Below are 27,606 nucleotides of genomic sequence, written 5' to 3'. Positions count from 1 at the left end.
TGCATCCTCTGACACATCCTCTCACACACATCCTCTCACACATTCTCTCCCACACACCCTCTCACACTCATCCTCTCACTCATCCTCTCACACAACCTCTCACACCCATCCTGTCACACACATCTCCTCTCTCACACATCCTCTCACACTCATCCTCTCTCACACTCATCCTCTCTCACACTCATCCTCTCTCACACACATCTTCTCTCACACACATCTCCTCTCACACATCCTCTCACACACACCCTCTCACACCCATCCTGACACACACATCTCCTCTCACACCCATCCTGTCACACACATCTCCTCTCACACCCATCCTGTCACACACATCTCCTCTCACACCCATCCTGTCACACACATCTCCTCTCACACCCATCCTGTCACACACATCTCCTCTCTCACACACCCTCTCACACTCATCCTCTCACACTCATCCTCTCTCACACACATCTCCTCTCCCACACCCTCTCACACTCATCCTCTCACACTCATCCTCTCTCACACACATCTCCTCTCCCACACCCTCTCACACTCATCCTCTCACACTCATCCTCTCTCACACACATCTCCTCTCCCACACCCTCTCCCACCCATCCTCTCTCACTCATCCTCTCCCCGTTCGCGCCCGCCCAGTTTGAAGCGCGCTTGGAGCAATGTTCAAAGTTTGCTTTGAATGTGGAACACGTCTGTGGCAGATAGAGCATTCACTGAATTTAAGAGCTGCCCAGTAAAGGCTCTCTAATGTGATTTTCAGAGGCTTGTAACTCAATGAAACCTTAATGAATACCCTTGGATTGAAAGCAATATAAAACCCCTTAGATTCCAAGTACCAGTGCCAGAGTATTGTTAAAGGTTTTTAGAGGGAGAATGTAAAACTGGCAAAACATATTTCTCTTTCTCCCCATTTTCACTAATCCCTTCTTCTGAAACTATGTGATTTTTTTTACAAGAAACTTCATTGGAAGTGATTAAAAGCCCAAGGAAAAGAAATAATACACACATTTCCAGTGCAGAAGGTTAATGTTAGCCTTTTTTATTTCTTTGTTGAGTCATTTTGTGTCTTTCTGACATATCAATTATGTGTTATATCACTGCAGATAGTTTTATGTCAGGCCATCTACTTTCAGGTTACAGAAAGCTTTTGCAGTCTTTAAGCTAGGTAGTATTTTGTGCTATATTTTATATATCTTTTTGCTTCAGTGAGACTAAGTAGGATTTTTTTTCTGTCTAAGAAGTACTGTTAATAATAGCATTTAAAACACTAAAAATGTCAGTGGCATTAAGTTGTGACACATATTTGAAACCAGCCTTTATAGAAGATTATGTGTGTCATTTTAAAAATATTTTCACAAGGTGTTCTCTAAAGTTTCCAGTGCAGTTTCCAACATGGTTTGAGTAAAACTGAATGTTGTACCCCTGCATAAAAAACTATGAGCAGTATGGAAGTGATGCAATGGTGTGTTTGCTGTAGAGGAGGGCACTTTATAATTAAAATGGCTCAAATCCTCTCATATGTTGTGTGTGCAAAATCTTCTCTAAAGTCCTTCCTCATTTGGATCTACCCAGCACAACACAAGCAGAAGGTGTTATTTCAAGATGCTTATCTTGTGGCTCATCTAAGCTGTTCAGTTCTTGTGCTTGTTGTTAGTTTATAAAACACTGATACTGCAATAAACTTTAGAAATACATCCCTTAGTTACAGCAAAAACATAGTATAGATTACAATTATTGACCCAGAGCCTACAATTTCAGGTTTTATTAGTATTCATTTTTTATTTCTTTTGTACCTGGAAAGATCAACATCCAATTCCTGTTTGTGGAAATGAATTATTTAGGGTGTGACATTTTGGGGGGAGCTTCAAGGATGGAGGTTGAAGACTCAGTTAGTTTTGTTCTTCCATTTTCTCAGGTGTTTAAAGTTATTTTTCCACCACAGTTCAGTCTGTTTAAAACCAAAATTAATTAGCATTAATCAATCCAGAAAAATAATTCTAAATTTACATCTGTAGGTAGCATGTTGATTTTGTTGGATATTTTCACTTTCATTCCTCTGATTTCTCATAGCATCCTCATGTGTTTTGTGTCCTTTCCTTTCAGTACCCTCATTTATGATTCTTTCATCTGTAAAAACAAACAGTTCTGTCCTAATTAATTGGCTGACACATAGCTGATAATGGAGCACCCTTTCAGTGTAGGGATTTTTGGGGTATTCAGAAAAAATAGAAGATTGTGCCTTCCATAAAATGGCTTTGTGCTTTTTGTATATCCAAACATTACAGTTCCTTATCTCAAAACATCACATTTCAAATCCTGAGTTGATTTTTGCCAGCCAGAAAGCAGAGATAACTGAATTTGTGTTGCACATCAGTTGTCATGGCTACCTGCAATATATCCCTGAATCTGCCTAGGTTTACCTCTAATGAGAAAGGGGTTACATTTTTCTCATAGAGCCTCCATAACTTTTTTCAGCTGTGAATGACCTGTGAAATACTGTCAGACTGGTATGCTCTGTTGCAGAAACAGAGCGAGATTCCTCTTTTTAAAAGTCAGGATCTAATCCTTTTTTCTTCACCAGTGAATACGAGGTCAGCTCTCATCAAATAAAGTTTCAGAAAGACAGAGGCAAATGCAATTTTATGATCACCACTTTTCTGTCTCAACACTGTGCCCCCACATGGTTAGACTGTGCTCAGTAGTTCCCACAGCTGATGGAACAAGCCTGTGATGTTTAACAGTGCTAGGTCATGCTGATTATTTCAGCTTTGCCAATGACTCCATGTAATTTTTAAATTACACTCTATGTAATTTTTTTTCAAATAATTTTAACCATCTTGTGCATGAATCTACATGTTGTCATGGTCTCCTCAAACCACGACACATGTTTTCAGGTGAGTATCCATTTATGGATCAGAACTACATTTATAAAATTTATCAGAATTATAATGATATTGTGCTCAGTTGGTGTAAGTTTTAGTTTTACTGATAGTTTTTACTTTTAGTTTAATGTGGATAGTTACATATTTCAAAGGTTTGTCCCATCCTTAGAAAAGGGGGCTAGAAAAGCAACCACTCCTTCATGTACATTTGCATTAATAAGTATTTATCCTTAGATAAGACAAGGCCCCTGAATCAGATAATTGTGTCTTTGTGATGTGAGCTACACCACAGTACTGGACACAAACTATGATCTTGTGTCATTCAGAGTGTTCACTGAAAAGCATGGTTACCATTGGTGCTGTAAAATCTGCTTCTGTTGGTTTGTGAACTCTTGCAGGAAACAAATCACAGAGTGTTTAACATAACATTGATGTGCTGCTGTGGGGGCTCAGTGCTACCACTGTGAAATGAGAGCTGCCTCTCCAGACTTTACACTGGTGTGTTGGAACTTGAGCCCCCTTGGACTGCTGGCTTTGTCTGCTCTGCCATCCCTCCCAGCTGGGCTGACTGCATCCCTGCTGAGCCTGCTCAGCTCCGAGATCCTCGGGTGACCCAGGAGCCACATTTGTGCCTTTTTCTGCCAGAAAAACACCCAACCCCTTTACTGTACATAGTACTGAAGAACACCTAGGAAAGTTGTAAAAGCTGAAGGGAAGAAAAAGCCTGATTTGCTGTCTTTAGGAAGCTAATGGATTCTTTAGACAGGAGATATCACTTGTTCCTGATCCTTCTAGCACTTTGGAGGGATAGTCCCCAAAAGACATACTCACAGTTGTACACAAAGTAGATTTCTTGAGCTCTTGTGTTTTATTAATTACATGATCAGTATATTCACACAGCTTAGAGATACTGTATTTCACTGTCTTGCTCATATTCAGATAGGCTCCAACTTGCCAGAGATTTTTAACTTTTTTTTGTTTTCTGAATGAGACTATAACTAACAGATGTTTGTTTTTGGCTCCATTTCTACATTCTTTGAAAGCTGGAGAATTAAATTGCTGACATTCAGACAACACTAATTCTCATATCCAGGGAGCCTAATTTGCCATCCCTGAGATTCTGATTCCTGGTGTTCATGGATTTAAAAACCATTTCAATGACACAATATAAGAATAGGCTGGGGAGTTTCAATAGTAAGCTCCTGCTGAACATAATCACATTTTATAAACATCTGTGTCATTACTGGTGTGATTCATCTCTAAGCTGTATACAGCTGTGTTTGCAGTTTCAATTAACAATCCTCTAATTTCATATCCATCTCATGTTGCTAATTTAGTTAATTTATTCATAATTAAGGGTATTCTATTTTCTACGAAGGTTTGTTGAGCTTAGTGCATTATAAAAAGTAAAAAAAAAACCCTAAGGCTGAGGCATTTTGATTCTTACAAAGTCACATCAGAACAAAAATGCCATTAATGTACCTAAAGGGGAAGACATTGATATAAGGGACATTTTTTTCTTTTCTCAGTGGGGAATGAGAAGCCTTTGGAAGGTATTGGCTTTGTGTTTGAAAGCAAAAGACAGTATGAATGTGCTCTTTTCTCCTTTTTTTGCCCTTCTCCCTTTTGCCCAAAATCTAAAGTAATTCTATGGTTTAAACTAATACAGTTGGTTTTAATATGCAAAAAAAGCCCCAATACCTCTAAAAAGGGTGCTACAAGAGGAGGTATGTGGTAGACATGAATCTTCCTACTTCATGCATTTTTATTCTCTAACATTTATATTTTAAAGTATTTAAAAGGACCTGTGTGATTAAGAACTGTGAGATAACTTTAAGAAATTAGGCTTGAGACACACTCAGATGGAAGATAAGGACTGTCTAAGTATTTATCAAAAGAAGTGTTTGCATTTTTAGAAATGGTTTTTTGGATATCAGTACAAGAATATTGTGTGAAAAATAGGTCAGAAGTCCTGGAAACAAATCTTCTCCCCTTGTCCACAGTCTAATGATGTTCTACAATTTTTCCAGGATTGGTTACAACTCTCCAATACTGTGTAAATACAGGGATGCTGCCTTCTCTGTTATCTTCACAAGCCCAACAGGGATACTTATTCATTAAGTGTCTACAGTATTAATGAAGTTGCTTATATAAATGGCTCTCATAAAAAAAAAAATTAGAAATGTAAAAAAAAAGCCCTCCTCTTTAGCATGAAGGGTATTTTGATATTTGTGTGTTAGTGACAAGGTGAGCAGAGCACTCAAAGTTCAGCAGCCCTTTCTGGAAAAAGAAGAGGGAGAAATACAGGACAGTCTTCCTCCTTCAAAAAGAGTAAATAGTTCTTTGAGATAAGTATTAGTGTGAGTATTGCTATAATTTGAAGTAAACAGAGGGAAGTTGTATGGAAAACATTGAAATAGTGTGATCAATATGTCTCAAGAAGCGCTGCAGGTTTTTAAAGACAGCTGCTGAATCCTTTATAGCTGAAAATCACAGTTGTCTCTGCTTTTTTCTTTAATCTTCCCCTGCCTGCAATCTCCTTGATGCTCTTTTTAGTTTCTCTCATTGCTCTTTTTCTCCTTGAAGCTTCCTTTCTTCCTCTTCATATAAGCTTCTCCTTGTCTGTCATACCATCCACAAGCACACCACTATTTGTTAAGAAAGGGCTAGGAAGAAAATCATTGAATGAATAAATAAAGAACACAGCTAGGAAATTTATAATCTGAAATGAGAAGAAATTAGAGGGATAGGGAGAGGAAAAGTGCAATGTAAGGTGAGGTAGGCTTTTAGTCCTGGCTTTTGTATGAATCACAACCTTTTCTTTTCCCAAGAAATCTCTTAGTATCACAGTTAGGGAGAGATGCAGCCATGGTCTAAGCAGACTTCTGAAGCCCTTAAAAGCAGACAGCCTCATAGTTTTATTTTCTTCTACTTGTCACCTGTTAGTGCTGAAATGCAATATTCTGAAGACAATAAAAGTTTGAACCATTTTAACCTTTCAGCTGCACACTCTGTGTATTTAGCAAATAGAATGACAGTTGCTTGCTGTACAGATTCCAGGCTGCCCCACCTTTTTCTGATTAAAATGGTGATTAGGGTTAAAGGAGATTATAGCAATTTGCCAGGGTCCTGTTCCACTGCAAGCTCAAGGTAAGAAGGTGATTCAAGTGCCTGCAGAAAGACACATTACCACTGGTTGTTCAATTTCCAAGCTTCTGTGGATTTTTATTCTCTTTGTTATTTGTGTAGATTCTCCAGATTTTACTAGGCAAGAAAGGAAACACATTCATTTTTGATACACAAAAAAAGTTAATTTTTTTTTCCCTCTAAGGAGAGATGGGTCTTCAAAAAGAAACGAGAGGTCTTTTTAATTTTATTTTATTAATATCATATTCTGGATGTTTGTTGCTTTTTCTTTTCTTTTTCCTTACTCTATATAAAATGATAGGGCAATTGTCTCTTGTATTTCAGATGCTAAGTTTAAAGCCTGTGGAAGTCTTTAAACCTATGTGAATTCATATTTTAAAGAGAATTGCATGTGATTTTCTTATTTATTCAGAGAGATGCCTGTGCCACAATTTGGAAACAAGTATTCTGACCTTGAACCATCTTCCTGCTTAAATTAAATTTTTCAGATAAAGGTTTGGGGGTATTTATACTCAATTCCATGATGTTAGATATGGGATTCCCACCTGTATTTTTCCAAAAAAAGGGGTTTATGCATGCCATATTATGAAAAAGATGGTCAGTGTTTATCTTCTTCATATTTTTTGCTGACAGAGAGAAAACAAATACCTGTCATGGAAATGTTGGCACATTTTTGTGTGTTTCAGCTTTGTGCCTTTAACACTGGAGGATAATTTTATTTTTGCATGCTCTCAGAACTCCTGAGGATCTGCCCATGCAGGGTAACGTGGCTGCCATGAGTGCTGGCTTCCTGTGCTCACACTTGCTGCCACACACAGTGAGCTGTTGAAATGAAGCTCCCAGTCTGAGTTCTGGCTGCCCACATTGGTTTAATCAGCATTTGTTTTGCTATATGCCTGTTTTAACAGAAAAATCACTGTTATTTGCCATAAATAATAGTCTTGAACTGTATTTCAGTTAATATTCTCCCCAACTCCAAAAGTAACTCTTCAAAGACTGCTCTCTGATCTTAAGTAATGCATTGACAAACCTCCCATCTGTCTGAACATCTCTTTCTCTGGATCAGCCAACACCAAAAATGTTTATATTTAATGTTTACTTGTTATGTAAAACAAGTGTTGTGAATTTGAGTCATTGTTATCTGGAAAATAAATCTGCATTTAACTGACCAACAACACAAACTAGTCTGGGTCTGAGCAAGAAAAAAACAGTCAGAAAGGAAAGGGGATCATTCAGGCTGCCAGAAGATCTGAGATTTTCCAGTTATGAAAAAGCAATTTTTCTCTCTGAGAGGATGCCCACATCTGCTGCTGGATGTGAGTGCAATAAGTGCTGTGTGCCTCACCTGTGCTGCTCCTGCTCACTTCAATGGAAGGCACATAAAGCCAGCAGGATTTATCTCCCTGGTTCCTGGTCATGTCAATCTGTTACCCTCCACTTGTGGAAAATCTTCAAAGGTTCTTGGCCTGTTACACTACACAAAAAACTCTGTGCAGATTTGAAAACTTGGATTTGTTTCTGTTTATGTGCTGTCTTCCCACTCTGAGGACTGCATAAATCCCATTAAAGCAGCAGCCTCTGAAACTACTTCAGCAAGTTTTGGTTGTGGATTTTCTTTCTTTTTAGAGTATTCAGATGCATAGGTGAACTTCTAGAATTTTAATTATATCTGTATCTGATGAGGTGCAGCAATGTAAAAGGACTTTGGGTGAGATTTAATTTTAGATAGCAGCTTAATTAACTGTATTTGTAAAAACCAGTGCAGCTTTAATTAAATTTCTCTACATTAATTTTGTTATTTAATTGAAAATTTGTTAGGATAGTCCTAACAATTTATAACTCTTCCTATATGGGAATCTTAAATAACAGATCATAATAATAACTAAAAATAAAACCCAAACTGTATTTAAGCTTTTGCTAGATTTCTAGTGGTTTTTTACAAATAGCAGAAAGGGTTTTTTTTCCTTCTAAATATTTATTCTGGTTCATGGACTTTATAAGAGGATTGGACATCTGATTGGACAGATCACCTGTAAGTGGTGATTGAAGGTCTCTTTTTCTCTCTTTCTCTTTCTCTTTCTCTTTTCTTCTCTTCTTCTCTCCTGTGTGTTGGAGTTGGTTTGTTTTTATCCCCTGTCAGCTGTTATCCCTTTTTCAATGCTGGCTTGCACTGCTACAAAGCTTCCCCCTTACAGGACTTTCCAGGTTTGGAGTGAGTTGTGATGCACAGGGAAAGTTGCCTGAGTTGTGGGACTGCAGAATTCTGGGCTATCAGAGATGTGAGAAGTAGGAGAGCAGGACCAGAGGTGGGAGCAGGAGTCAAAGACACTTCAGTCCTTGTGTAGCCTTCCATGGGCACCTGCACAATTCCAGCACAGCCTGTGGCTGCTCTCCAGTCCCCCCTCCTTTGGGAGAGATGTGGGGAGACAAAGGGAGGCTGGAACACTGCACATCCCTGGGGAGGGGGGTGCAGGTATTTAAATAAAACCTGGTACTGTGCATCTTCTCTCATGAGATGGAGTCATGAGGAAAGGGTAACCATTTCTCTTCACAGTAAGGCTGCATTGACCTGAAGCAGAAATATGTATGTTCTAAAAAACATTTCATGAAAATTAGAAGTAATTTCAACTTGTGTTCCATTTCTGAATATGCACCAATGATCACTGTCTTTCATGACAGCACTCTGAATTTCAAAGAGTATCTGCTTTCCTCGACTTGAAACAATTCCCACTGCCCTACATTTCCCTCAAAATTCAAAAATTAATTTCACTGACACTTTGCCAAAGAGACTGTTCCTTCCCAACACCTATTGCATGCATCAGCTGCATAAATGGTAACTTTATGTCCTTCTAGTGCAACTGGATATTTTCATTGATTTTTTTCATCTGATTCATTAGAATCCCTTCTTTTTTTTTTTTTTCTTTTCTGTAATGCACAGTCTGTAATCTGTACAACAGAATAGAAGAGGACTTCATGTCCTTCCTGTGTCATATCTGTCAGGTTACATATTTGAGACAGAGCACATAATCCTACTTACTGGCTTTCTTTGAGGTGCCTTTCTTTCTGAGTTCATTTCATCCTGCTTTGTTATGATACAAATGGTTGCTTGAAGTGAAGTTTGATTTGTATGTATTCTTTAATTATTACTGAAATGAGCAGCAAGAGTGTAAATTTCCATGAAGATGTAGAGTAATACATAAATCAGTAAGTTGGGGAGGATGTTAGGTTTATGAATTCATGACCCATTTTTCTCAATATTAGAAAGTGCTTCTAAATGAACCAAAATAACTTGTTCACAGGAAAGTCTGAAATAATGAACAACATCTTCATGATCTCAGCCTACTTGGCCAACTTATAAAATGGGTGGTGGTGCTTCTGGGACAGTTGCTGTAGTTGTAGTGTCTTTGATAACTGATGTAATGTCTGCATGCTGTTACAGCCATAAAATTATAAATCCAGAAACTGGTGACAATTATTCTCCTTCCTAAAATTTAATGCACTGAATTTAAAGGCTGTTTGGTCTAACAAAGAGTTCACATTCTAATATTTTGTATTACCTGGTTGGTATAGAACACAGTTGTGTATATATATACATATATATATATATATATATATATATATATATATAAAAGAAATAGTGTCTTCTGCAGTCAGATTCCAGGGACTACATTTTTTCTATACCATTCCATCCAGAAGGTTTATCCTAATTAATTTCATAGTGATGCATTAATACTTATTCTAATAAAGTCCATCTTGCAGCTCTCTTGGCAGTGTTTTGTTTAATGGCCTCCATGGCCAGGTACGTTTCAGCCATAGCACCAGTTCTTGAGCACAGAAGGAGATGCCTGGTTTAGCATTTGTAAAATTTAAATGTCAACACACTGTCAGAGCTCAGGAAGGTCAGGATTCCAAAGAGGCACCAAGTCTGCAGTTTATTCTATAGCTCTTAAGCACAGCTGAAGTCAAAGTACTTTGCCTTTCTACCAAGTATGAAGCAGGTGTTCAGTTACAATTTATTGTGATGTGCATTTTGCTTTGCCTTTAAAATAGTAAATAATATTCAAGTCTGATTACACAGTAATGTGCTTTGGGTTTACAAATTTGTACAGTCTCATGACAGTTCACAGTGTGGGAAATACAACTTTGAGAGCATGACTTCCACTGTTCCTAATATATTCTATTTAATATATGCTGGTAACAAAAGGAAACCTGTAAATGGCTCATTTACTCTGCATTTATGATATAAATGGTAGAATTCCTAAAGACTAGAACATTTTGAATAGAAATACTTCAGCATACTATAATATGAATCTATTAGGGAAGAAATGTTAGCTGCCAGCATAGGAGTTGGTGAATAGTTTCCCAATTAATTAGAAAATCCCTCTTCTGTTGTTAAACAATTTTAAGAGCTTGTAAAAGTGACAGAAAACTGGCAGGCAAAATGGTTTTGGTGATGTAGGAGTCGAGATTAGTAATGCATTTTCTCAAGGGAACAATGTTTGAACAAATCCAAGGTTTTATTTAAAAATTCTAAGACTGGGGGGAAAAAAAAAGGCTATATGAAAATTGCATCTTTTGTCAGCCTAACTTATCTTTGAAGGCACTCCTCACATTTCCAGTGTTATTGATTCTGTTTTGAACCATAGTGCAGTCACAAATGAATGATTATCACTCTGGATATACCTCACTTCTGTAACTTCTGTAACTTAATGGGTAATCATGACTGTACTGTAAAAGTGCATTGTCAATGCCACTGAACCTGCACTGGATCAGAGACAGGAAAAAATGCTGCTCCTGGAGTGAATTAATTCTCTAGAAGTGAAATTGTTTGTGCCTCCTTAACTCAGCTTATTTAACCTTATGCAGCAAGATGTAAAAAATAAATACAAAAAAGCCTCCCTGCCTGTCTAAAAGTGTGGTATCCATCCATCATACAGCAGAAGTCCTCCAGAGGCCTTCAGGAAGTTCAGTTTTTACTAATTAGAAAAAGGCTTGACTAGAATGATGTGGAGTTTCTGCTGGTCTTATTGAAGGAAGAACAGCTAAACTTTAATTCTGTACTTTTCAGATATTATTTTGTACTTAAGCAGACCATAACTGTTTGTAAAGTTTTCTAAGTATAGTCAGAATTTAAGTCCTGGGATGATTTTGGAAGGAAAAAGGCTGTCGTATCTGCATACTCCTTCCCATATGTTTATGCTCACACTTCAAAACAGATTTTCTGACAACAAGGGAAACAAAAATAGTTTTGAGAGCTGACAAGCAGGTATATAATTTATTCTTGCAGTACTATAGGCTATCACAACACACACACAGATGGTTGTCTGAGGAAAAAAAAACCTGTGAAATGAATTTAAATCCAACTACCTCTGTATAGACTTTAAAGGATTTACCAGATTCATGGAAAGTATTTCAGAGTAACACCAAAAAAAAAAAAAAGACAAGTTGCCATGATATTTATTTTGAATTAATACAGACACCAGGCCAATTTTTCTATTTGAAGAGTGAACTGGAGAAGGCAGAAAAGTAAAATTTTAAGAGGCCTAACCTGCAAATTGCTGTCAGAGATTCTAATAACCTTTTTTTTCAGCTTTACTTTTGGCCACACTTTTTAAAGAATACAGACCTTGCTATGAGGCAGGGCAGGCAGTGCATTTTTGGAATCTGGAGGCTACAGAACCATGGGATGGTTTGATTTGGAGGGGCCCTTTGAGAATCATCTCCTCCAGACCCTCTGCAGTGAGCAGGGACATCTTCCACCAGACCCAGCTGCTCAGAGCCCTGACCAACCTGACCTTGAATGCTTCCAGGGATGGGGGGATGACTGCTAGGTGAGAAAGGAAGAAAACACAGGAAGCAGGACAAGAAAAAATAGGACCCTTAAACTCTGAAGAATAGCTTAAAACATGCAGAATGTGATAGTATGAAGGAAAACAGAGGAGCCCAAGCAGAACCTAACAGGGAATTGGTAGTGGTGAGACAGAGGAGCAAAATGGGAGGTGGGGAACTTCTTGTTGGTATTGGAAGTGAGAGTCACAGCAGCAAGGATTTACCTCTTTACATGTTTTATGCATTCTTTTGCAAATTTGTCTTTTAAAATAATCAGAAGTATGAAGAAATGAGCACATTATTCTCATGTGAGCCTATGTGGTTGTGGTTTTCCTTTAACAATTCTGCACTCTCAAGATAGATGATCCTGCCAGTTGTTCTCTCATATGAGGAACATTAACAGTACAAAATCTGTACTCTTGCTTTCTCAGCTGTTGCTTTTTTCTCCTTTTTCCTCCCTGATTGTCATGATTGTTTTCTCTTGCACAAGACAAATGCCAAATAATAAGACATTAATGTAATGCTATGGGCAGCTGAACTAAAAACACACTGACAGAGTGTGTTCCCTTGGGGAAATGCACTGATAGAGAGTGTTCCCTTGGGTAAATGCCATGGAATGGTCTACAAGGAAATACATTTCAAAATCAAATGCAACCCCAGTTCCACTGGGGCTGTTTTTCTCTAAAATACTTGTAGGATTGGAAAGTCAAATTTGTTTCATTCTCACTGCCCCCTGGTCTGTTCACCAGCCCTTCTACAAGATCTCAGCTGTCTCAAGTGTCTCAAACTGTAGCTTGGAAAGTTACTTTGGGGTTTGTAGCTACCTTACAGCACCATGTCTTCCACTGCTGGCAACAGTAGAGGATAAAAATCACCCAGTCCAAAGCAGTTGCAGATCATCAGAGTGGAATCTGGCTCCTGCAGCCAGGAAAGCAGTCACTGACACAGCACTGGAGGCCAGCTTTGCCATTCCAGCAGTGTGTAATCAAAGCTCTTGTTTGTGTGCTCACAGGAATCCTACTGTACAGTGGAGTTAGTGACTGAAGAGACTGCCTAAATAATGCCTTCTGTCTTAGGTTTGGTTGGGTGAGAGTTTTGGTTTTTTCCTGAGGCTGTGAGGGAAAACTCTGGAGATTGTGCTAAGACTATCAAGGTAGGAAAGTCAGGATATAACAGGATCTGCAGAGAGTGAGTTCTAATGGTAGAAAGAGAAGGGGAAAAGGAAAAATCTTCCTACAGAGAGGTTTTACCCTTGTTTTTAAACAGATAAATTTAAATAAGCATAACAAAATTAATGTAACTAAATTATATTAATAGGCAAAGAGAATGAGTGAAACAAATGGACTAACAAAATTTGCATGACCATGTATATCACAGAAACAAAGTTTCATCTACATAATACTGAATGTAAGGGCTGACATTATGGTTCAGAATGGACAGAGAACAGCTAACCTACTAGGATGGAAAGGTTTCAGAATTAAGTGGCTCAACATCCACAATTTTATTCCATGGGGTTTTCATTAAGTTTTATTAAGTGTGAACACAAAAGCTCCCAGTCAAATCTTTGTATTTTCCATTTGTAAACTCCTGATTGTAAATTATTCTGTTCTAAATAAAGTTAAACAAGACTCAGTGCAGCTTGAAATTCCTCTGTATATCTCATTCAAATGTACAAATTCATTGCTGTAAATATTATATTGAACAAACATGATTTACTTTGCTTTTTACAGATGATCTAATTATTTTTATTTGGCACAATTTGTCAAAAAGTTTACATAAATTTATTTCTGCCTTCAGATTTCTTTAGAAATCCTGGCCATTCCTGTAGGCTGACCCTGGCTGGATGCCAGGTGCCCCCAAAGTTGCTTTGTCAGTCCCCTCCTCAGCAGGGGAAAGTTCAGTGGGTGTTATAATGGCTCATGGGTCAAAATAAGGACGAGGAGAAATCAGCCACTGTCTTCTGTGAGAAGCTGCCAGAAGCTTCCCCCAAGTCTGACAGAGCCAACACCAGCCAGCTCCAGGACCTGCCACTGTCATACACTGATGGTGTTGCCTTGGGTGGGTTTTGCCTTCTATAACCCCCGAGAATAAATTTCAGTCTGAGAAGTATTAATGAATTTTTTTATAAAAATATGTCATCTGATCTTCTAGCATTCAGTGTCAGTTTTAATGGAGGGATCAAGTCCATCTTTGTTTGTTAAACTGTACACATGTTTTTAAGGTGCTCTTTCCCTGCTTTTTAAAGGTATTTTCATAGAAATAATGAAGGACATAACTCTTAAGTTTTATGAGTTATGAGACTGTGTTGGTTTTATTTTTTTAGTCTTGTGTAGCTCTTTCTTGAGCATGTCCTTCATAGTTAAGTCTTTCATTAAGAGATTTTTTTTCAGGAAAATGCTAATTTGTTCCTTTATTTACCTAGCTTGAAGGCCATGTGTCAAACTGCCACTGTGATAACAACAGCTTGTGAGTTAGACATTCAGAAAGGGTTTCTGACTTAGTAAATTAAAGTTTTGTAGCTGCCAATTAAGCTGCCTGTCAGTGGATTATATGGTGCTGCTATACAGACACTGCAAATTCAGGTTTTGAGCTGGTTTCAGTCTGTGTGGGCAATCTTGTCTTTTCACAAACTTGAACTGCACTCCCCTTCAGTGGCACTTCACCTCAGGATCTCCATTTTCTTACTGTCTAAATTCTCCAAGATCTATTCTTAGAATTTCCCAATTCTCTGCTTTTAGAAACAGATGAGTAGTAAGGCAAGCCTAAACAGAAATAAATCATTTACTTGGGAAGGGAGGGAGTTAAAAAAAACAAACAGCTGTGAAAATAAGCTGGGAAACTTAAGAGAGGTTTTTATGGCATTCAATAATAAACAACAAAAGCATTTTTCAGAATGTGATGTATTTTCTGGAGGTGAAATGTTATTTCTTATGCTTGAAGCTGTGCAGGTGATAAATATATTTTAACAGCTCTATCATGAAATGCACAATTTTGTTCCATTCATTATTTAATTGATATGCAAAAAAAGGTATGTTTAATGTTTGCACCAATGTCTGAAGTCTTTGAAATGGCAATAGTCAGTGCAGACCAGTCAGTTTTCCTGGAAACACAAAATATCTTAGCTTTAATTCCACCCCCTCCTGTGGATTTGCATCGTTGAGGGAAGTAAGAGCCTTCCCTCTCTGCTCATGGGAGGACCTGAATCTGTGCATAGATCAGGGGGTTGAACAAAACCATCTTCAAAGATTTAAGCTTCATCTGAGATCTTTACAGATTGACAGTGGTAAATAGGGCATTCAGCTTTTCAAAGAGAGGGCTAATGAAGACAGATTTAAGATGAAAACTGCATGTAACATTACTGGAATTACTGGAATGGCACTTAGCAAGTGCAATATATGATAATGGGGTTTTTTGACACACGTGAAGTGATGGTTTTCTTGCATGCATGCATACACTGTGATCCTTCATGCCAGGATAGCTTTTAACCTTCACTATGTACCATTCTACATCCTCAGTAAAGATGTGGCTTAGCATTATTTATTCCTTTGTTCATTATCAGCACCTTTTCTTCTCAAATAGAAGAAACTGGAAATCAGAGAATGTATCTTCCAACTTAAATTAGGTTTTTAACATTTTGCTTTAGCAGTATGGGCTATATATAACTCAGCTTTTTCTTTCATGTCAATTGAATTTACTCACAGATGAGGAAGCCATAAATTTTGGCCAGCTGCAGAATGAAGGCAGCTCCTCTCACAAGTCATATCACACTATTATAGCAGTGTTGCCATTATCTTCAATCGGCACAATATCAATCCTATCAGCTATTGCTCCCATTTGAACAGTTATTTGCCTAAAGTAATTTTATTATCTTTCAGCATGCCATATGCATGTCTTCCCCAGGGAGAAAGAGAGGCTTTTGTGCAAAGTCAGGAGCTGTGGCAGTATTCAAAGAAGTGCCAGGTAACAGGGAGCATCAAGCACTGACTGTGTGGTTGCTCCCAAGCTTGAGCAGCTGCTGGGGTATGGAACATTCTGCAGAAGTCACTGAGACTGAAAGGCTGCCTTCAAAAGGTTCATGGGACAAGAACAATAAATAAAAGTTTGCTTAATCCACCCAGCCAGTAATCTCATGAAATAAAGTTTTTGTTTTCATGTTGTATCAGCACTTGATTGACAAAGTAGTTTCAGTCATCTTGAAACAGAGTATAATACTCTTGAGATTTCCAGATGCAAGAATATGGATGGAACAAACAAATAATGTGGATAGATCACATTGTAATAAAAGTGTCCCAACTGACATTGTCCTACTTGTTTCACCCTGCACAGCTAAAGAGGAAACCAAAGATGTGATGTATTTGTGGTATTTTTAGGACTAAAGATATTTAAAGTGAACAGATTTATCACTATTGGTGTAAGTCTCAAAGAGGAACAGAAGGAGAGAGCAGAAAATATGAAAGAGATAGAGGATTAATACAATGGCTGCTGCATGTAGAATCCTTTTTGTACATTATTACCCTAGAATGCACCCCTGTAAAGAACATTTTTGTCTCACCTTCCACCATCTCCTGAGCCTTCTGTATCCCTCTTCTTCCATGCTTCAGTAGGGATCCTCCTTCTCGGCATGCAAACTCACTTAGGAAAACTAAGCTCTATAGAATTCAAATATATACATATTTTTACAGGATTATTCTGAAGTGTATATCTTAGTATAAGCAGAATTGTCTCAGGAGATGCATATTTCTCTTCATTTCTGATTGAGGAAAAGGCTTTTGGCTCTCTCACCTTACAGCTCCTGAGTTAGAATGAAAAAAATTCACACAGACTTCCCTGTATCTGTTCTACCATGGTGTTACATATGCACAGTCTAAGCAATTCTTCAGCTCTTATTTATAAACAATATTGGACAAAATTGAGAATTTTCCTACATATTTGTGAAAAATATATTTTCACTGCATTTAGGGTAGCAACATGGGTTTAGGAGTGTGAATTGATATTATAAAAGTGAGCGAAGATGCTCAACAACAAATTAAGAAGACAAGAATGGGGAGATGGTGGAAAAAACAGGACTGAACATCAAAGTCTCTTGGATACTGATGGGATGATGGTTCCCAGAGGAATCAGAGGGCAAAAGAGTGAAGGGAACTGAAGGTGGTGAAATAAAAATCTTTGAAATGGTAATCAGCTAAAAGTAGTGCTGAATAAAGACAATACTGACTGAAGCCTGTGTTTCTTTTAGAAGTAACCTGCATTAAATACAGGTCCACACTATGAGAATTCTTGCACTTATGAGCAGCTATTCCCAAAACTCATGCTAGTAATGGCATAAGAAATTCACAAATCTGGGGGAAAGGAGCAATAAAACTAATATAAAGAAAGATCAATGAAAGTGAGGGAATGTAACTAGAACTATAAAAGAATAATCTTCACTGGTGATGCTGAACCAATACAGGATTATTGCACAGGCATTTGTTCTGGGGCAGATATAAAACATTCCTTGCGTGACATTCTACTTTCTGTTCCCTAAGTCACCAGAGAACCATTTCCCTTGGGACAAAACCAGTGTATGTTACCTGACCTTTCAGAAACAAATGGTATTTTCAGTGCAGCACAAATTTATTATTTTTTATTAGTTTAATGTGCAGGAAAAAAAAGAGAAATGGGGTAAAAAAAAATCATAAGGACCATAAAATCTTGTCAAGAGAGAGTATGGTTTTAACTTAGGGATGGATTATGAAACATTAATAAAGATCATTTTCAAATGAGTTAAAAAAAAAGAACTTATTTTAAATCTTTTGGAAATACTTTTAAAGAGAATAGAAGGGAGTCAGTTCTATTTCAAAAGTATAAAAACTATAGTGATGAGAAATAATAGGTTTTTAGCAGAGAAGCAAAATAAATTTAAAAGGCCAGAGGAAAACCCCTTTTTATGTCTTTATAAAGGCCACAGGAAAACCCTTTTTTATGTCTTTATAATTGCATGTTAAGGGGACAAAACCACGTTATGAATCATGTTATTTTCTGTGCATGCCTCAAAATGAAGTGAAAATGCCTGAAAAACCACATATATCAAACCACCCTGTTAGGGTAGGAACAGTAAATGGTTAGAGCCTAAAAGGAAACATGTTTCAGCAACAACAGAATCATATTTAATTTAGCCTTTTCCTAAATCCTTGTGTTATTTAACATATGTAACTAGGAAAGCACATAGAAGTTTTTTCTTGTGAATAATGCTTATCATAATTTATAATCCAGAACCCTCCAAATTCCCTGTGTTTTAGCACAATTTAATAAGATTTATTATCACTGACACAGCAGAAATTTTGATATTCATAGTGCAAAAAGGGAGGACTCACTTCAGATCTGTCCATCATCATTCTTGTAGATTCCTTCAGGCTCATTCCTGCAGCTGATCCATGTGTGTCTTGGCTGTGGGGCCCACAGATAACCACAATATATCACCTAAAAGCCATATGGATGTTGAATAATCCTGAAGGATTGACAGAATGTTGTGTAAAAAGGTAAAAAAATTATGTGGAAACATTTCAAAGTGTATAGTATGAAGGTATGCAGGTGCCTTGGTCTCAGAAGTCAGATTTGATCCCAGGAAGAATATGTGCCATGCTGAGCTCCTCACTAGACAGTTTTACTTACCACAGAACACATTCTCTCCCTAGTTGAGGGCACCCAGCTCCCACTGACTTTGAAAATGTCAAACTGCATCAAAGTGAGATTCATTTTAAGATCAATAACCTACCAGAGGTTCAGGGTAGCCTATACATTTTAGTTTCTTTTTTCCTCAGCTTACAATACAGAACTAAGAGTATATATAGTTTCAGCTTTCTGCTGAAGGCAGAAGAGAAATCCCTGGACCTGTAGGTCTGCACAGTCAGAGCTCTAAGGAGTTTGCTTTATGGGGATGTATAAAAGATACAGAAGAGCTTTAAAGCAGGAATGATATGCTGGGAAAAGAGCTCTTGAGAACTTGTGGCTGAGGATTAAGGAGCAGACCAGTGTAGGTGACACTGCAGTGGGTGTCTGCTGCAGGCCACCTGACCCTGCAGAACAAGTGGTTGAGGCCTTTCACAGGCAAGCAGAACCAGCATCCATGGGGGAACAGCCTGGAGATTTGCTGGAGAGACATTGCAGCAGGCTGCCAGCAATGCAGTGAGCTCCTGGGAAAATCCCTGACATAACTGATGGAGGAGCCAGTGCAGACAGAGGCTCTGCTGGACCTCATGCTCACAAACAAGGAGAGGCTCACTGGGGAGGTGAAAGTCAAAGCACTCCTGGCTGCAGTGACCATGAGAGCACAAGCTGGACTCCAGGAGAGCAGACCTGGTCCTCTTCAGGGATCTGCTTGGAAGAATCCCATGGGATAAACCCCTGCAAGTAAGAGAGGTCCAAGAAAGTTCATTGGTGAAGAAAGATCACTTTCTAAAAAGCTCAAAAGTGGTCTGTCCTGAACAGCAGGGAGTCCAGAAAGAGTGCCCAGAGTCCTGCGTTCATGAACAAGGAGCTGCTTGCAAAACTCAATCACCAAAAAGGCACTGCACAGAAAGAGGAAGCTTGGACAGGTAACCTTGGAGGAATACAGGAGCACTGTCCAAGAGTACAGAGATGTGGTTAGGCAAGCCACAGCCCACCTGGACAGGAATATGCAAGGGAGTGTCAATGGGTATTTATTTATTTGAATTTGAAGCTAATGTAGGTTATAAATTGAAAACTTCTTAATTGGCGTTAAGCTGCTTTCTGGGAAAAATAGTTGCTAAATATCAATGTTTGTAAAATTAGTTTATTGGTATACTGTAGAGCAAGGGAGCTGGCAGAAAAAATGGTTGATATTGATTAAATTGCATGCAAAAAGCAATATTAAGAAAGAATTCATGCGGTTGGACAGTGAAGAATTTGAAAGTTTTGTTAAGAAATGCTCCAGAATGGAGGGCAGCACAGCAGTTTCTAGTACCTTTGAAAGGCTGAGCCCATTCTCAGCTCATACTGGTTTCATAAAATAATTTATATCCTAAGAAAGTTCATGGATAGAAACAAGGAGCACAGAGTGATGTGAAAGGCCTTGCAGAACCTCCACCAGCTTGTGTGATGGCTCCATTGGAAGCAGGGGGGATTTCAAATGAGAGGCCTCCCTGAGAGAATGTCTTTTATCCAAAACAAGTAACATTTTCTAAGAGAATTGTTTCCTAAAGATATTTGTTCTTAAGATTTCGCATATTCTCTCCAAATTTGGATGTTTTTGTTATTTAAACTTTAAGACCTAACTTTCTTTCCTCAGGCATAGAAATACACAAAGGCCAAATGCACAGATTTAGGATTATAAAACAAAAGCCTAAGAAGTGATAGCTGCTTATTCACAGTAGACATATTAATTCAAGGAGATTATTCTCTTATTTACTGTTTTCTAAGACTCTGTGCCCCAAACTTTAGGATGTTTCCTGAATTTATATTACATTTTATTCTCATTTCATCTGAAAATATAAAAAAGCGGTCGAAGAACAATACATGAGTTCTACTATTTCTTATGGTTTGGGTTTTTTTACTGAAAGAGGAATGGCATGAAGTCACTCAGATTTCAATCTGCTGAAGTATACAGTCCCACCATGACCCAGAAATTTGAATTTAGTCTTTGTAACAGCTGTAAATGCATGCAAATAGCATTGTACTTATCTATTTTTTCTTTAATGTGGAAAATAAGCCCATTTTTACGCTCTCAAAATATTTCAGAAGGCTGAACTTTTCACCAGAAAACTAATTGTCCTTTGCTGTTTTTTGAACTCAGTAAATGGCAGGACTTAAACCTGAACTTCAGCAGCTGGGAACAATGGCTATCAATTGCCTTTCCCCCCTGCTGTTCCTCATTAACAGCACAAAGTGGGTTTATTTAAATCCATCCTTATCGCCTCACGGGTGAGGAGCAGTGAGTGGCTGCCTTCAGTAGCTATTAGAAGTGCAGCAGATCAGATCTTCCTGTTTATTGATTTGTGAAGAACAGCCTGGGCTGCTTTGACAGCTCTGACTCAGTGAGAGCAAAGAAAGAAGCTTTTCAGCTCTTGGGAGGAGAATTGCTGGGCAACATTAAAGAGGGTCTTGTAGGAGCCGTTTTCCTTTGATATGCAGGCAAATTGGCTGGGCTTGGTTGGAGTCAAGGTCAGGAGGCTGTGGAAATGCTATGAGTATGGTGGAGAAATTAAAGGAGTGGTTTTTGAATAAGTATTGTGTGGGTGCATGCTGATTGATACAGAAAGTTGCCCTTCCTTTTTTGTGAGAACAGCTTTTGGTGAAGCAAATTTTGACCAAAAAAAAAAGAAAAAGAAGATTGTGTGTTCTTTTGCTGCTGCACTAAATATAGCTGTTTAGATGAGACTCTTCTATTCTTTCTCTTTTTTTGTTATTTTTTCCTCAGCATCCTAGCCATTCAGCAGTTGTCTTAGCTCTTTATATTTAGCCCTTTTTTAAACTAATGATCTCACTGCTGCTGCTTCATGTTAATAAGTAAAAATTGCCACTTGCACACTTTCAGGTAATTTTCTAATAAATTCCTTGCCAAGTTCACTGAATGTGAATTCCCTGAGAGTGCTGAGCACAGAGAGGCACCCAAGCAGTCACTTTGGCTCATGCAGCCACTCTTTGCAGGGTACTTCAGCCACAGCCAGAGCCAGAGCCCAGATAAGCACCCCAGGGGAAATTTCCTCCACTGAACTTGTCCAGTTGAAAATCAAAGCTATGGGCAAGGCTGTGGCAGGGTTATACCACAGCTATATGTCTTAAGGCTCTTCTGTCTCTGTAGTGTTGTAGATCCAAGAGGGACAAGATTGATGGACTGACAGAGAGACCATTCCTACAGCTCTTTGCTGAGGCCACTCCTTGTTTGCAGGCACAACTCAATAACATGATGGGAGTGCCTCCTTCCTCCAGCACTTCTTGGGGTAGTTCAGCAACTCCAGCACTCCTGGACAGTTGCTGTTGGGTAATTTTTGAGTATATGGAAAAATAGTGAGAATTAAACAGCCCATATTTCCTTCTTGATCTAGGCCTGCTTTGCAGTGTGGACATAAACACAAAAGAACACTTTATAAATCATAAATATATTCTCAGTTAAACTTCAAAAAATGAAAAAAAAAAAAAAAACAAGACAAATCTCACCCCCCCACCCCCCACAAGAATGTAGTAGTAGACCCAAGTTAAATCTATCAAATCTATCTGACTGCAGTGGAGCTCTCATAAAAATGTTGTCAAGGTTGAACCCCACATAAGGTAAAGCATTTGGAACTATTGCTACCAACTGCATGGCAGAGCTTTGCTTTTGTTATTGTCTTAATTTGTTTTTCTGAACTTGATTATGGATTCAGTTCACAGGGCTGAATCCAAGGGATGGGAAACAGAACTTGTTTCATCAAATGTTGTCAAAGTCTTTAAAGGAGAAAGCCTTTAATTTTTTTTCCTTGCCTTTTTTTTACCAGAAGCTGTTTCTGTACCATGTCAATACCACTTAAAATCAGTACAGGACCTTTAATATTACCACCTTCAATCTGGAGTATTTACTGTATTATTGCTGTGGTTCTTTCATTTGTTACGATTGAAAGAAGACCAATGTTATATAAAACACTGGATTAAATAAATAATGGAACTGCATGTCTTTCAAGCATGATCCCCAGTGAAGAAAAGCAACGGTTTGAGAATCCCAATTACAGAAAGTTCTGATGTTTGTTTTTAAGTAAAAATTAGATATAAAACTATTTTTATATTACTTCTGTTTAAATCAAATTCTCATATCACGATAAAGCAATAGCTGACTTTTTAGGAATCCATTTATTTATTTGTAGCAGTTCTTGTGGAGGAATACTGTGGAGTTTTACCTAAAAGGTACCCAAATGAAATCCACAGTCCCACCCCATGAGATGGGACCAGATGACCACTCTGGTCCCTTCCAGCTTTACCCATTCTGTGATCCTGCATGTTACATTCTGGTAACAGTACCTTTAACTAGTACCTTTCAAGTAGTATTTTTTTCATGGCTGAGCCAACACTACTGAAATCAGAAGAGAATGTTTTCCTTCATGAACACTACTTTTTTTTCTTTCTTTCTTTCTTTTAAAGCAAGGAAAATGAATGGGCTTGAAAATTTTGCAGTTTTCTTCCCACACCACAATGCTACAGTTGTTCACAACATTTTACATTTTACATACAACATTCTTGGTTGTATGTAGAATTCTACATACATTCTACATACAACTGCTCTTGGTTCAGAGCATAGCATACAAAAATACAAGAGATACTGTTTGTGCTCATTTTGGAGGAGCCTATTTCACTTGATTTGAAGGAAAAACAAGAACAAGAAAAAAATCTAAAATTTGGGAATTACCTATGGCTTGTTTATGAAAAATAAGAAACACTTTTACATGCCAGTGAGAATTTAAGAATCATGAAACATTTATGAAGACTTATAGGGATGGAATCTCCTTCTTCAGATTGTTGATGCATAAGTCACTAAATCAAATCCAAATCTGATTTTATTGGATCAGAGACACATACTTCTGTAAGTCTGAGCAAGGATTGTTTCAGTGGCTATTTTTTGTACACCATTATCTGAGTTATTGTGGGTTCAAATTCTGTTATTTTACCATTTATTTGTTAGTTTTGATAAAATTAATAGAAACTGACTGCAATAATCTTCCTTGTTCTATCACCAAAAGTGAGTTCATCTTTTACTGTCTTTTACCTAAAAGGTATCAGTAAAAGATACCAGTACATCAGCAAGTGGTATTTCCTGGGAGCCAAGTGGAATAATATTTTGTACTCTCAGGTGATATTTCCTGGAGAATTCTCAGGATTTCTCAGTGTTTTCTTTTTCTCTGTATTGACAAAATCTACCTCTAGAAAGAGGTATTTCCTGGCTCACATCCAAAGCTGTTCAGTTGGAAAGTTAACCCTGAAGTGTGTAAGCTATCTTATTTTTCTGTTGTTCAATATATGGCTAAAAATCTTCAGGTTAATAGTTTTGTTCAGTTTAAAGGTTGAAGGGATTGGAGTTTTCAGTTTTAGCACACTTACAGAAGTTGTATAGGCTGTGTGCTGGCAGTGGTCATGTGTACTAAAGGGTTCCCATGCTCTTTGCTGACCACTATTTGGCTGTTGAAATTTTCTTATATGAAACACTGCTCCCCACTGAGTGTTTGTAAAGTTCTCATTCTCTTTAGAGATTCTTCATGCCAGCAAAACCTTTTTCCATCCTGGCTGACTTAATGAAAACATGTACTAATGTTAAGGAAGAACCATATAGTTCTTTATTAACCAATACTTCCTAATGACAAAATAAGTATGTTATGAAGTAATTTTAAAACAATTCTAAAGAGTATATGCATTTTCATTACATTTTTCCAGTGGTTTTATTTGCATGTCTTTAGGTATGTTTAAGATTATCTTTCTAGTCTTCATTGAAAGGTTATTTCTTGGTTAAAATAATATCACTTCAGTTAATTATTCTGTACATAAGCTAATTCTACTTATGACCAGAAGCAGCCCTTTCATGGTTTTCTGTGCATTTACAGACTTCCCCAGCTTGTGCAGTGAATTGGGTGTGAACTCAAGCTCAAAGTCAGTCCCTGGTATGAAGCATTGCTTAACAGAAACATCTGTCCCTGCAATTCAGTGGGAAGCTAGGAAAGAAGACATAGAAATGAAGGGAGCTGCAGGAAAAGCACCTGAAAAATGGTTTGAGGAAAGAAAGCAAATGAGCATTTTTTCTTGTAGTGTTAGTTTTAAAATTGTAAGCAAATAAATCATGTCTTGGCAGTAAATTGCTATTGCTTAGTTAAAGAAGATTTTGGGGTCTAGGGGTTATCTGGCAAACACACACAGTCATATCAAATAGCTCATTAATTCTACCATTTTAAATTTTCCCTTCCAACTGTATCATGCCCAGTTACTACACAATAGCTCACTCCTACCACCAACCAAGAAATTCCCTGAAAACTTTAAAATGTGGATTGCATTTCACTTGTGCAACCTATTCGTTTCCTTGTTATGTATATCACAATTTACTTGTGCAACCTCTTTTTTTCCTTCATATGTATATCACAATTTATTTGTGCAACCTATTTGTTTCCCTGTTATATATATCACAATGAAGCAAATTGAAATACACTCACCTTCTGCTTTGCCAATGTTGATGAAACACTTTTTTTTTTACAGGCAATATTTAAGTGAACCTGATTCCTCTCAGTTGCTTTATTTATTACATTTCAAAATTATTCTATCATTGTTTTCAAGTTTTTTTTTGTTTTGTTTTATCTAATCCCATTCTTAGGTCTAACTTCATGACGTCTTTCTAGCATACAGGCCATAAAGAGACTGGTAGATGTCACTTATACACCAGGGAATCTTATTGTAACCACCCCCTTTTGACCACTTGCTCAATACTCCACTGAGGTTTTCAAGAGTAAAGATAAAATCAGTCTTTAGTGGTTTTGGCTTTTTAATTTGAGATTTTACTAATTTTGAGATTTCCTAACTAATGTGTTTGTTTTCTGTTGCGAGATAGAATAAGGAGAAGGGTAAAGTAGGTTCAAAACTTTAAAAGGGTATAAAGAAAATTTTATTAAAAGTAACTAAAAAGAAAAAAGGTAGTGAGAATCAAAATAAACTTTTCAGAATACTTTTTCTCCCCCATTTTTTTAAATTGATAATGTAAAGAAACAAACTCTAAAATTTTTAGTTAGTTTATTACCTCTAAAATAATTTTTGTTTAGTTGACTTAGGGGGAGAAGTTCCTCTTGTTAAGGTTATGGAGATTTCTCCATAAGAGGAAAAAAACAGGTTTTTTGTGGCTCTTCATTTTGTCACAAATAACAGCTGCCTGGGGAACTCTGTTATCATGAAGTGTCTTCCATCTTTTATAAGTTTTCCTAAGTTTGTTGATGGGTTATGTTAATTTATGGGGTACTGTTTTAAAGATTAGATGTTTAAAGGTAAAAGGTCTTATTATCTATCACATTTGTCATAGTTTAACATAAGAAGAGTTCAAGGAAGTGAGACAAAAACTTATGTAACTAACAGTCTATTAAACCACTGAAAAACTGGACCTAAACCAAGTCCTAAACTATTGCCTCTGTTTCCATGCAGTACACCAACCCAACAAAACTTTAGGAACATGTTCTCCAAAGGTCTGTTCTGAGGAAAGGGTTAAGGGGCTAAGGTTTGAGTGATTAGAAGAACAGTGAAATGTTTGTACCAGCTGCTTTCTTTTGGTTAACCTCATTTCAGCACTTGGTTGAAATAAGGTTTTCCTGTCCACATTAAATGAGATTACTTTTCACATGCTGATTTATAATACTGTACTTTCAAAAGTACTTTAGAAGTAGTTTAGAAAAAGTATTAACAGATGGATATTCTGACTTCAATATTGACAAGCATCAGTCATACAATTTTCAGGTCCATAATGTCAGGCCAATTTTCTATACCTTTTTCTTACCTTCTTTTTTTCCAGTGACACATTTAATCTCAGCTGAAGACTCTGAAAGATAACATTTGTTGCAGGAAACTGCTTAATTTTAGGCTGGATGTTCAGTAACAAAAAAAAAATGACCTGACTATAATTGCTCTTTGTTTCTTGTCTAGAAAAGAGTCATTTTTTTTCTCCTCTCTTAACAGGTGGCTGTTGATGAGCGCATCAAGCAACTGCATGAAGCTCACAGGGATTTTGGCCCTACTTCCCAGCATTTTCTTACTAGTGAGTGATTTCTTATTTCCCATTCTTCTTGTGCAGTTTGCATACACATTTAATTGATAATCTTGTAGCCATGTGCTAGTTGTTGTTATGAGTTTCTGTTTGAGACTGTATTGCAATTGTTTTCCTTTATTTTCTCTTCCCTGGGTGCAGAGGAGTGCTAAATAGGTTCATATTGTCCAAGTCCAGCATAAAAGGAAAACATCTGCCATTATCAAGTCTCTTTGTCCTTCTGTCTCTGCAAGGTTCATCTTTGGGGGCTCCCTTTATGACTAGCAAATTAAAATTATGTTTTAAAGAGTTCCTAATGATTTTAACCCAGAAAGGATTAAAACCCCCCAAAAAACCCAAAACCAAATTTGGTTTATCTGTTTAAAGAAATGTTCAGCTCCAAAAAGAGACAAAAGAAGACATGCAAGAAAAAAATTTTACAGGATTTGATCACTTAGCAGAGCAGCAAGAGGATGAAGAATGGGGTGGGAAAGTTGGCAGAAGAATGGCAGCTAAGTAAACTTTATACAACTCTGCATAAAATATAATTGCCAGCAAAATTCCCACTTCACCTCCACACACATTCTTTTATCAAGGATGTTTTGAAGTACACTGAAAGACAACTTGAAACACCTTCAAAGCTCCAAGGCAGTGACTAAAGTGAAGCTTCTTAAAGGCCATGTCTTTTCCATTGTACTTCAATTAAGGAAAGTAAACAGTAGAGCTTTATTTAAGAGATTATATCAGCAGAACAGAACACAGTCACAGGATAATGGTCTCCTACATGCAGAGGGACAAGCTATCCAGACATTGGAAATAGATGTTGCTATTATTGCACAGCTACGTTCACAGTGGGATAGAGGACAAACTTCTCTTCAGCTGATACTGCCTTGTAATTTTAATAGGTTAACCATTTTCCCACTGAAGACCTTAATGGGAAACTGAAAACTCTCAGCACGATGTCCTGCAAAATCAAAACCAAGGCTGATGTTGTGCCATATAAGACTGATGCAGGCTGATTCT

At 37.5% G+C, this 27,606-nt stretch overlaps 1 protein-coding gene across 9 annotated transcripts in view; it reads left to right on the top strand.

Moving 5' to 3' along the window:
* Positions 1–27,606, top strand: part of DMD (dystrophin) — a 979,946-nt gene that overhangs the window by 824,112 nt on the left and 128,228 nt on the right. For all 9 annotated transcript variants that reach the window (XM_059839939.1, XM_059839938.1, XM_059839941.1 and 6 more), the window contains one exon: positions 26,517–26,595. In XM_059839939.1, coding sequence (XP_059695922.1) covers positions 26,517–26,595 — 79 coding nt within the window. The remainder of the gene's footprint in view (positions 1–26,516; positions 26,596–27,606) is intronic.

The sequence above is a fragment of the Haemorhous mexicanus genome, chromosome 2 (genome assembly GCF_027477595.1).
Source record: "Haemorhous mexicanus isolate bHaeMex1 chromosome 2, bHaeMex1.pri, whole genome shotgun sequence".
NCBI classification, from domain to species: Eukaryota; Metazoa; Chordata; class Aves; order Passeriformes; family Fringillidae; genus Haemorhous; species Haemorhous mexicanus.
This window is presented reverse-complemented; position numbering and strand designations above follow the sequence as displayed.